The sequence below is a fragment of the Sprattus sprattus genome, assembly GCF_963457725.1.
Source record: "Sprattus sprattus genome assembly, chromosome: 10".
NCBI classification, from domain to species: Eukaryota; Metazoa; Chordata; class Actinopteri; order Clupeiformes; family Clupeidae; genus Sprattus; species Sprattus sprattus.
In genome coordinates this window covers 21,209,484-21,222,024 of record NC_137908.1, presented here as the reverse complement: position 1 = coordinate 21,222,024, position 12,541 = coordinate 21,209,484, and the positions used below count along the sequence as shown (strand labels likewise).

The following is a 12,541-nucleotide window of genomic DNA, read 5'->3' as shown; positions in this document are numbered from 1 at the left end:
TTTTCTAACAGTCAGGGTTTCCAATGTTCTGAATGTACTTGAAAATAATGTGTTTTACTTAAAAAACCCAAAGTATTATAGTTTACAGAAGGTCTACCTATCTATAGGCTACCTGAATTTCTGAAATGTACTACATTTCTAAATATGGTATTGCTACACTTAATGGCAAAAATTGCACTGGTCTGTTGGACTTGAACAAAAATAAACAATATTTTTGTTGCTTAAGCTTATGTATTCAGTCATTATTCAATGGTATACTAAAAATCTGTGTGAAAAAAATTACTTCTCACTGTTCTCAGGTCAAATATTTATATGCGATTAAAATGCAATTAATTTCGATTAATTAATTACAAAGCCTCTAATTAATTAGATTAATTTTTTGAATCGAGTCCCGGCCCTACTCTAAACATTAGGATGGCCCATTCAAATCAATCGACAATTCTGAAACATTCTGAGGAGCTGTACAGTATTAGGAGCTGTATAATGCTTTAAATACCTCTATGTAGGTAACACCTCTATCTACAGTGTTCAGAGCTTTAAAAGTCTTTGCCACAAACACTGTCCACCTCTAACAATAGGATTTTGCAAACCATGTACTACGGTTGATTTAACTTAGTTGATTTAACTAAAAATCATGATAATGACATTCTTACTGCTCTCAGATTATTATCAGTCATGGTCAATATAAGTTGGCTTTTTAGACACAAAAATTCACAAAAAAGCCCTCTTTAATGCCAAAGTGAAAACAGATTTCTACACAGTTATGTAAATTAAATAAAAATATGTAATGAAAATAAGTGATTGCATAAGTATTCACCCCCTTTAAATAGACTGACCTAATTCAACAGAGGTCCAGCCAATTGGTGCTAGAAGTCTCACAATTAGTGAAATGGGGATCAGTGTGCAGTGAATGTGTCTCAAGTGTTTGTAGTATAACGACACCTGTGTCTGGAAGGTCCATTCACTGGTCAGCATTCAGTAATCAGTATTCCTGGCTACTGTTACGCCATGAAGACCCAAGATCACTCTAAGCAATTAAGAGAAAAGGTTGTTGAAAAGTATAAGTCAGAGTGAAGGATACAAAAAAATGTCCAAGACACTTAACATCCCCTTAAATTCTGTTAATGTCATGTGTAAATCTGCCGAGATCAGGCCGTCCTCAAAAACTGAGTGACCGTGCAAGAAGGAGACTAGTAAGAGAGGCCACCGATAGACCTATGACTACTCTGAAGTCAAACCTCAAAGGGTTGAAGCAGTGGTTTGTGAATGAGTTAGCAAGCTAATGCCATCTAACAAGGTAGGAGAATAGGCTTGCATCCAGAGGACCCTACCTTTCTTGGGTTTACAATTGTATGTTTTATACTGTGATCCAACCACAAGCTGTCACTGGTATAAGCCAACAGCAGTTTGTCGAAAGTAGGGAAGCAGTACAATCAGATGGGAAATGACTATTAGCAACTTTCGCCAATTAGGTTTTAAATGCAAGGATTTTGAAAAGATGCTTACTTGTTTTGTTTTGTTGTATGAAGGTAAATTAGCATTCGAAATGGGTGTCCTGGCCTGTGCTACTTTATTTATTTCTTTAGATACATTTGACCTTATTCAGAAATGTACATATGTTTGACATAAGTAGTGAAATGCTGTAAAAAGCATGTGGAAGAAATACAGGCTTTGATGGCAATGGTCTCGCATGTGGTTGCCATGTGACTGCTTCGTGCTTAGGCCTTTAGGGAAACCACATCCAAAGAGTACTGCCTTCACCCAATGCCAGGTTTGTCTTATTTACTATCAGTTAAAGCCCCAATATGCAACAATTATACTTCAGGATTAGGGTTAGGATAAGCAGTTTAACCCTAAAATAACAGCTTAAAAAAAATTGGGGCGCTACAATGACTTTTAATATGGAGAATCGCGTCCGTGCCATTGCGATAGCAGGGTCCATAGGCATATAACTGCGTTCTGTTCTTTTGCCTGCCGCAGCCCGCCGACCTGACTTGTTTACTTTCTGCCGATCTAGTAAGTAGCTTATTTGCTGTCTTGCTTTGTGTTGCACTTGCTTGATGTTTGACAGTGTAAGGACAGTCGTTGAGTAACTAGTTTGTCATAATGTCAAAGTCAGCACATTTCAAGAGATTTCGTTAGTTTTAGCTGCTAGCATACCTTAAGCGAATAGCTATTGTTCCGTTGTGCTGCTTTAACCACGTTCATAGAGTATTCTGTACAGCTGAAGAAACTGAACTTTTCCTACAACGGTGTGTACTACTCCCTTCAGAGAACAGCAGAAACGGGCTCAAACCAGAGTAGAAAGAGAAGCGGGAGGCCCTGGTGCACAAGTATATTAGAGTGTCTAGTTTAAGAAATAGACGCCTCACAGGTCCTCAACTGGCAACTACCCGCAAAACACCAGTGTCACCTTCTACAGTGAAGAGGCAACTCTGGGATGCTGGCCTTATAGGCAGAGTGGCAAAGAAAAAGCTATATCTGAGACTGGCTAATAAAAAGAAAAGATTGATATGGGCAAAAGAACACAGACATTGGACAGAGGAAGATTGGAAAATAGTGTTCTGGACGAATTTAAAGTTTGGACCGTATGGTACGCAAGAAATGCCCATCAAGCCAATCCAACTTGTGGGAGGTGCTTCAGGAAGCGGGGGTGAAATTTCTACAGATTAGCTCAACAAATGAACAGCTAGAATGCCAAAGTTCTCCAATGCTGTAATTGCTGCAAATGGACAAGCAAAGTTTGAACAAAATTAATATTTCAAATAAAAATCATTATTTCCAACCTTGTCAATGTCTGGGCTATATTTTCTATTCATTTTGCAACTCATTTGATAAATACAAGTGTGAGTTTTCATGGAAAACCTGAAATTGTCTGGGTGACCCTAAACTTTTGAACAGTAGTGTATGTGTAGAACCTATTTAGAATAACTGACTTTGTGTCGTGTGCTCCACCAGACTGTATTTAACGGGAAGCAATGGAGCGCAAATCTCCATGAAAGGTGTAAAACACTTGCCATGCATCTTTATGGAAGACTGAATTTGACACTGAGGGCCTGATTTACTAACATTGCGACCGCAGCTTTGCCGAAGTGCAAAATACCGCACAGTGTTTTGCATCCTATTTATCAAACAAGAACGTCGTCTTGTCATTAGCGCCTAACCCTGCCCATTAGTGTAAATAGCGCCCCGTTAAAATAGGGTAGACATAGCCTGCGTTTTCCTGCCACCATGGATGATGAGTTTAAATTAGAATTAGAGCTTTTGGTTGACGAGGTTACAGCAAACTTACCCGGGTAAATAAAGAATCTCATAAATATTTTTCCGTTTAGCCCTCCAGTCCACATTAAAAGTTGTGATCACTTTAAGTTTATGACTGTCCTTTATTGGTGAGCTGATTTTGGGAGATTAAACTTTTCAATGAACATTGAGTTTCTGGGTTGCTATGGCTACCCCTCAGTGTGCCTGTGCAGATTCATATTAACGAGTTTATGTTCACAAGTTCATATTTACACATATTAACATGAGTATCACACACAGGCAACGGCAAACTGTTAAGATAGTTCCCTAAGCTAGAGATAGCTAGGATAGTTAATAGCCAGGTTACCTGCCCAAAGCATCTTTAATAGTCTGGTAGGAATACACAACACCCCTTACCTTAAAACGGTGTATTCCAACACTGCAAACTATGCTTTTCAAAAACGTTGCCCTTGGCGGATACATTTGAAAACTGGACTTGTAGTGTGAACAGGGCAGGGGAAACTGAAGTTGAGACGTTCGGTTGCCTTGGCACTTATTTTGGTTATAACGTCAAAATAAACATGGAAGGTGAAATGAATATGCTGCTCTGGCTCTACAATTTGGAAATTGGAAAAGTGTTAATCGTGATGAAAAAAATATTTCTGCGCGTTGTCTTTGTCTGTGTCTTCGCCTTGCTCTAATAACTGCTGCCATATCAAAGTTTTCAGACTCAATCAAAATGCGCTTCCTAGTTAAGACGTGCTTTTATGAGGCGCATAATTATCGCGCAAATTTGAGACGCACTCTCGACAGTCAGTTTTAGTAAGTACCACGGAATACATAATTAGGCACACTTAACGCCTCTCCTCCCACCTCTCTGCGGCACACACCCATTTTTTTCTTATACCCTCCTACTCCTTCTACTCAAATGCGCCTCCTTTGTAAGTACCGTTTTATGTTTACACCTGCTATTTAACGCCTGAAATGGGCGCAATCCTGTTAGTAAATCAGGCCCTGAGAGAGAATGATAATGTGTTAACTCCGATGTTCTTTTTACGTGATACGTTAATGGGATTTGTGAAAGAGAGAAAGACCCATTCATGCTTTACCTGGCAGAGTTACTGTGCCCTTTACCAAGTACCAGGCTAAAGAAAAAAATGTATTCCTTTGTATTGGACAGTATTAAGCGAAGGGCTGCAGACATTTTGCAAAATGAATGTATAAACCAAGGTTAATAGTGGGGAAATTCAAAATGTTTCTTTCTCATTAGGCAATGATTTGTATTACCTATGTTCGTTGTTGTTGTCATTTCTCTCAGTGCAACTGAGGTTTTATATGGAGTTGAAGTGTTATTGTTAAACTGTTCTTTTACAGTCTTCTCTATCATGGTGACATACTGCTACTTTTCCTTTTCTACAGAAGCACTTTTAATCCTACAGCAGTGCATCTGATGTAATGAATATTCCAAGTCCCAGGATTTCAATTTTCCCTTCCTCCCTTTTTTTAACCTCTTTTGGTTGAAGGAGTGTACGAAGTTGCTTGCAGGCAATGATGAATAATTCACATTTGAACCTGAAACACAGGAATCTGCTGTGTTAGCTAGTCTTCATTTCTTTACTCTTCTGCACAACTCCAAGAGAGGTCCTCTTCTCCCACTCCTTGAAAAGATAATCACCATATTAGAAGTAAGGCTCCCCTGCAGACATGGTATGTAGGGAAAACTTTAAGAATAAAATGTATAAAATATCAGATATTGTACTTAGTGCTGCATAGGCATGAGGTTGGCTAAACAGCCTTCACAATCTGAAAACTAGAAACACCCAAACCACAGCCACTGGGGCATCTAGTTGTGTTCATAGCGAGACTCAAAATATGAAATCTCTAATTTTGCCTCTGCATTGTAAAGGCCTCAATATACTTCTGCATCCTTCTCCGTCCTCGAAAAAAAATGAGCAGGTGGTGGATTTAGAAAAATTTGAACGTACTAATCGGCCCTACATACTACTCTTACGGCTATGCGTGCTGAAACCTATTCAACGCCAGACCACTGGGTGGGGTAACGACTGTTTGTCGAGGCCGGAGCTACCCCATTACCTTTTTGTTAGAAGTCGTTGATTGTTTTTCCTTCCTCCTCCCATCTGTCACTGACCTGACATGTAGGCTGGACCTGGACCTGTCTAGCAGGTGTCGTCACATAGGCCTTGGAGACATGTAGCTTAGTCATAATTAGCATGCCATTTGAGAAGGCAAATGTATCTCCATCGTGGTGGTAATTTTTTTGTGAAAAACATAGTAGCGATCTATAACAAAACGATATGCTTATCTTACATACAATATAGAAACTATTATAAAACGATCCAAAAAAATGAATACGTTCTTATTTTCTTTGGTATTTTTGTCACATTTAGATTTGCAATGATTGCTGGGTAACCTTTATATCACTACAACGCTATGACAACGCACTCATTGTTGGCCACGAGACGGTTGACCTTGTCAAAAAGTGGTAACGTGAATGTGTCACTATGAAACAAAGCATGCTTCGAACAAAATTGACCCTCAACTAACAGACAACCTCAACTAACAGACAACGGTTGATGATGGAGCTGGACTAGTTTGAGTTATTAGCAGAGGACGTGCTTGTAGCGATTTTTTTTGGGGCGACAACTACAACAACAACAAAACAGAAGACGGAGGCGCAGGTGGTATGTACGTCCACTAAATTTTCCGCTAAATCAGGCGTTTAGCGTATTCACAATAACTGCAAATGCTTTGACCAAAAATCCATTGAAACACATAGTAGCAGCTAGCCTCGCTGCTAATAAGTGCTGATATGCTCTCACACGCCACCCTCATTGAGGCAAAAGTAATGTTTGCCTCAAGTCTCTTTCACTGCCGTTTTATGTTAGGTCAGCCATTCTAAATAGGTTCTACACATACGTGAAAGACATGTCCTATTTAATGGATACAGAGCACTGCTCCCAGCATTACTCCGATGCAAATTACGTTAGATGTCATTTCAAGCTGGTGGGAGAAGGCACTTTCACACCGAGCCACCAGCCAAGAGACCAACAGTGGTCGGGAGCAATGTACTTTTCGAGGGTTTATATAAAATACGGTAGCCGCAATGCTGCAAGCAGTCCGGCTTTTGTAGTTTACCAAAGTCGTACTAAAACATGTTGACAGAAAACAGGAAATGTGAGGTCCGGACATGTGTGATTCCGGAAATGATGTAGTTTGGAAATGACCAATCATAGCCAAGGGGGTATCCGACTCTCTCCGACTCTTTAAGAAAAGTTAGAAAAAAGCGTTCCTCTCCGACCAGCTCTCCGAGGGCTCGGATGGGCGTCAACACCTGGGTGAAGGTGTTGCCAAGGCGTGCCAAAGTGTCCCTCTACGACCGAATCGGAGAAGTAAAAAACTGCCTTAACTCATACACTGCACACATGTTAGGTCTTCATTTTGTGTTTGCTTTGTTCACAGTTGTGTGGACAACTTTGACAAGTCTTTGCTATCAGTTTTTGGGTGAACGATCACTTCTAAAACCCAAATAGATTTAAAATGAAAAAAGAAATAGAAAAGATAATGGAATTATGGTGTGAGCCTAAGCAATAACTGGAAGGGTACCTGAAATACCTGGGCATGTGTAGTCATTTGAACACAGTGGAAAGTTGTAGTTCCTTAATCAAGTCAGAATCCTGTTGATTGACCAGACTGGGTTGAGATTGTTTTTGTCATTCCAACAAGGCTATTTCAAAATGGCTTGTATATTTAAATATGTAACCCCTCCATACGAACAGCGATAGCAGGGTTGCAGTTTAGTAAGTGAATCAAGAGCTGGGACGTTTTCAGCTTTCAGAGATGAGCGTGACAGGCACAGCGTATTGATTGGAAAAGCACACTCACAGAGGAAGGAAATGCAAAACCCTTTTCCCTGCAGCGTGAAATACCAGCAGATGTTATCGAGTCCAGGCCTGGGCCCCCGTGGGGGAGGGGGAGGGGGGACTCCGGAAGCCTGTTTACTGCGTGCTGGCCTTGCCATGTCTCCGTCTCGCCTACACACTGGATCCGCATGTCCACATGCATGCAAGGGTCAGCTCAGGGTCGAGGTATCCCAGAGCCACAGTGTGCGGCTCATCCATGCACTCTTCACATAGTTGTTTCTCTGTCTCCCTCCCTCCCTCCCTCTCGCCTTCAGTCTCTCTGATTCCCTCCCTCTCTGTTTCCCTCCCTCTCTCTCTCTTGCTCTCCATTTCCCTTTCTCTCCCTCCCCCTATCTCAACTCAGTAAGATGAGTAGGAATTGGTCTGTTGTGGAAAAACACTGGTCCTGTGAGACAAGATATTTCAGCAAGGTCAGATGGTATTTGGTAAAAATAGAATTCAAATTTTATGCTGCTCTTCCTAAAGGTGTTATTTGTAGGGGCTCAGTATATTTGCTAACGTATTTTTGTGTGAACATAAAGGACCAGTATGAATCCACTTTTTGATCCAGATACTTTAATTTGAACATATTCTGTCTTTCAAGATATTCTGTCAGTCTGGCTTTTCTTCCGTAAAAGACAGAAAGTTACAATGCCAGGCCAACACACCGTGAAAAAAACATTGAACTTAATTTGACTTCTTGCACATTAGACAAATTAGCTTATGTAGAAAGTTTGTTTGTCTCTTAAGTTTCACTTTTAAGAATGCCATTGTCCTATGTTGATCAGGTTGTCTGTGACTTGAAACCAGCCTCTGCTATCCCTCTTTGTGGCACAAAGACCAAAAAAATGCGAACTCATACAGCACTACACTGCGTTATAAGCTTTAATTAGCATGTAGTTAACTCTTAATAACTACATCATCCATCTATTTCCATTAGTGGAACACTGTTAAAAGCTGAGAACCCTACAATTAATTATGTAATTATAAGTACCACAAAAGTCACAGTCCTACACTGTCCTACGCTTTTTCTTAGCGCATAGTACAGTAATTTCCTATAGTTTCTTTACAGTTATTGAGGTAAACAGATGCAGGTGTATCCCTGTCATTCCCATGCTGTCAGACATTTACAAGCCTGTCAGTGACTAAAACAAGCGGTTTACTTAGATGTGTATGCTGGCTCCATAGGATTCCATTGTATATCCATTTTGCATTTGCTGGTTTTAGCATTGTAACTCAATACTGGACTGATTTTAATTGCCAATTGTTCCTATTAAATTGGACCCAAAAAAATCTAAAAATAGGGCCCAGTTTGATTGATCCTAAATTATTATCTTAAATTCATCATTAGACATCCCTTTTACAATTATGTATGCACACCTGAAAAAATGGACGGTTTAAATAAGTAGAACAATAGGCAACTGGAGTATCTAAAGTGTGAGCATTTGTGATGGATTGGCCAACCCATTCACAGGATCACACACCTGTAGAATGAAACAACTGCATCAGGGCAGTCCAAGTTGTGGGAACTGCTTCAGGAGGCATGGGAGGAAGTTTCGGCGGATATCCTTTTCAAAATTGACAACTTGAGTGCCAAGGATCTGCAAGGCTGTAATTGCTGTGAATTATGGATTTCTGTTAATTTAGAATATAATATTTCTGTTTTCCTGGCTAAAAATTGTGTTATAATTAGGGCTGGGCAAGTTAACGTGTTATTATCGCCTTAATTAATCAATGAATTAACGCAGACACTTATTTTATCGTGAGTTGACGCAGGTTTTATCTCTGAATGATGTTAGCAGCAGCTAAGCAGCTGGCTACCCTAGCCTGTCACCCTACTGGATCCATCATTGAGATCACATCAGGATGACAAGAAAATCAACTATCGAAAATATGATTTTGAGCTTGTATCCACTATTGTTGTGCAATGATAGCCCCTGTCTAGCCTGGCCATTACCAGCCTGTGACTCCATTTTATTCCGTCAGTCAGTCTGGCCTAACCCCGTGCATTTTCGTTTCCGAGATGGGCGGGTGCTTAGCTTGAGGTTTAAAATCATTGGAGTTCCCTTAACCAATCAGCAACGTTTGGTAAGCATTCGGTAGATTAAACTCTTCCCAAAGCCAGTTGGGAGAAGAGCTACGACGTCCTTTACAATCATAAAACGTACAAGACAATACTCTTGTTCTCCTTTTAATTTTCTGATGTTCTCGAGAGTTGAGACAACTTTCCCGATAGCTTTTTGTGTCTCTTCCTCCAAGGCGAGTTTTGCGTCACAGCTCTGAACTGTTCGCTGATTGGTGTGGTTGGATTTTGAGTCCGGGAAACGATTGTCAACGGGGTTGGGCCAGACTGAGTATGAGCTTGAAATCAATTCAGGTGGAAATACGTAGGCTGGTGTCACCAGGGTAGCCCCTGTCCTCCCGGCTCCCAAAAAGTTAAGCTAACTCATTTTAACGTGCTAACTATCGCTAGCTAGCATGGGGAGTTGCCATTAACTAGCGAGCTACAAATGTCAGCGAACAATGCCAAATCAAAAGAGATTGCTACGGCAGAAACAAATTCATAACCAAGCTGGTTAGTTACAGTCGTATGCAAAAGTTTAGGCACCCCTCTAAGGCTGCATGATAATTTACTCTGTCTTCACCAAAAGTAAAATATTTATTTTCTAGTTATCACTGAGTGCTGGGGTGTTTTCCAGACAAAGATATTTAGTGTAGCAGTATTTATTGGTGTGAAATTAAATCAAATGTGAAAAATAGGCTGTGCAAAAGTTTGGGCACCCTCATAATTTTGTTGATTTGAATACCTGTACCTACTCAATGCTGATAAACTGCAACACAGAATTAGTCTGATTAGCTCGTCAAGCCTTCAATTCCATAGAAAGGTGCATCCAACCATTAGAAAAGGTATTTAAGGTAGCCAATTGCAAGTTGTGCTTCTCTTTGATTCTCCTCTGGACAGTGGCAACATGTGGGCAGCAAAACAGCTATCAAATGATATGAAAACAAAGATTGTTCAGCAGTTTTGTTTAGGGAAAGGCTACAAAAAGTTATCCTGGAGGTATCAGCTATCAGTTTCCACTGTGATGAATTTTATTATGAAGTGGAAGGCAACAGGCACAGTTCTTGCTAAGGCCAGAAGTGGCAGGCCAAGAAAAATAACAAAGAGGCAAAGGCAAATAATGGTCAGATTGGTCAAGAATAACCCTCAGACCACCTCCAAAGACCTGCAAGGTCATCTTGCTGCAGATGGTGTCACTGTGCATTGCTCAACCATTCAGCGCACATTGCACAGAAAACAGCTGTATGGGAGAGTGATGCAGAAGAAGCCTTTTCCGCACACACGCCACAAACAAGCTCGCTTGAGGTTTGCTAAACTACATTTGAACAAGCCAGGCTCATTTTGGAACAAAGTGCTGTGGAATGATGAGACAAAGATAGAGATATTTGGTCACAACAAGAGGCGTTACGCATGGAGGCAAATTAATACAGCATTCCTAGAAAAACACTTGCTGCCCACAGTAAAATTAGGTGGGGGGTCCATCATGCTGTGGGACTGTGTGGCTAGTACAGGAACTGGAAATCTATTTAAAGTTGATGGTCGCATGGATTCAACTCAGTACCAGCAAATTCTTGACAATAACGTTCAAGAATCTGTAACAAAGCTGAAGTTACGGCGGAGTTGGGTGTTCCAGCAGGACAATAACACGAAATATTGCTCCAAATCCACTAAGCCATTTATGCAGAGGGACAACTACAATATTCTGGAATGGCCATCCCAGTCCCCAGACTTGAATATAATTGAAAATACATGGGATGTCTTGAAGCGGGCTGTCCACGCTAGGCACCCATCAAACCTTACAGAGCTGGAGCTGTATTGTAAGGAAGAATGGTCCAAAATACCTTCATCCAGAATCCAGACACTCATCAGAGGCTATAAGAAGCGTCTAGAGGCTGTTCTTTTGGCAAAAGGAGGCTCTAGTAAATATTATTGTGATTTTTCTGTTGGGGTGCCCAAATTTATGCACCTGTCTAATTCTGTTATTATACATTTGGCATATTCTCTGTTTATCTAATTAACCTTATTTCACTTCTAAAATATCCATGTGTCCATGTAGTATTATATATGTGACAAAGAAGTTCCTGATCCAAACACCCAACAATTTATAAATGAAAGTAATAAAGATTATCAGGGGTGCCTAAACTTTTGCATACGACTGTACATTACAGGGAATCCAGCCATCAATTACATGGAATTGAGTTGTAATATTGTCAACACAATGAGACCATTGTATTGTTCTGGCGCTATAGAAATACAATTTAATTGAATTGAATTAATACATTATTTAAAAAAGTAAAATGGGTTGATTTTGTTTAATCCATTCTGAGAGTGATTTACAATGATATTAAAATTATAGGTAAAGGTTGTTTATGTCAAACAGTGTCAGAGAAGGTCTAATTTTGGGCGGTAAAAAATATGATTGTACCAGCCATGTTGGCTGGTAAGCCAAAAAGTCAATTCCGAGCCCTGCATGTATACATACATGTGGTAATCTCAAATCATTCAATGAAACAGACAGTGGAGCGAGGCCTCGCAGACTACGTACAGCACTAACTGCCAGCTTTTTGGTGCTTCACCACACTCTAAACATTAATGCCCTGGCAGTGACAATAAGCTTTTGTTTTGTATTTGTTTTGATAACATTGTTTAAATTGAGAATTAAAGTATTTATTTTATTAAACTGCTACTATATAAAAATGCCGATGTTAAGTGTTTGCACAACAAATGTTATAGCATTTTTGTTCATATGGCAGAACATTTAAAATAAAAGTGCGCTATACAATACTTTTGAATTGATTATTGGATTTTACGTATAGAAATGCAATTAATCATGATTAATCGCGATTAAAATTTGTAATCGTTGCCCAGCCCTAGTTAAAATGGAAATCATTTTCTGAGTGATTCCACTTTTTAATGGTAGTGTATGTGACATGTGTCTAGCCTCACTAGACCACAAGAAGTCAGCGACTTTATCAAGTCTTTTCCATGGCAGAGAGAAGACGCTGTGTGCACTCACTCTTTCCTGACACGCGAGCGTGAGCAAAGTGCATTCCGCCCTTCATAATCGGTAGGATTGTCCCCAGTCTGGAAGAACGGCACATCTGTTGGTGGCTGAAATGGGTGCATTCATGCATTTTTGTGACGCTGTATTATTACCAACCCCTTCTCCTCTCTCTTCTCTCCTCCTCTTGTCCTGCCCCTTTCTCCCTCGCAGACGGTGGCAATCTTGGAACAGAGGCTCACTCTGACAGAGGACAAGCTGAAGGAGTGTATTGACAACCAGCAGAAGGTTGCACTGCAACAACAGCCTGGAGTGTGA

The 12,541-nt window shown here is 40.3% G+C and overlaps 1 protein-coding gene across 1 annotated transcript in view; it reads left to right on the top strand.

Annotated features, from left to right (window-relative positions):
• Positions 1-12,541, top strand: part of poc1a (POC1 centriolar protein A) — a gene marked incomplete at both ends in the record, with an annotated part of 76,235 nt that extends 63,694 nt beyond the window's left edge. Inside the window, one exon of the mRNA XM_080846103.1 lies at positions 12,437-12,541. Coding sequence (XP_080702229.1) covers positions 12,437-12,541 — 105 coding nt within the window. The remainder of the gene's footprint in view (positions 1-12,436) is intronic.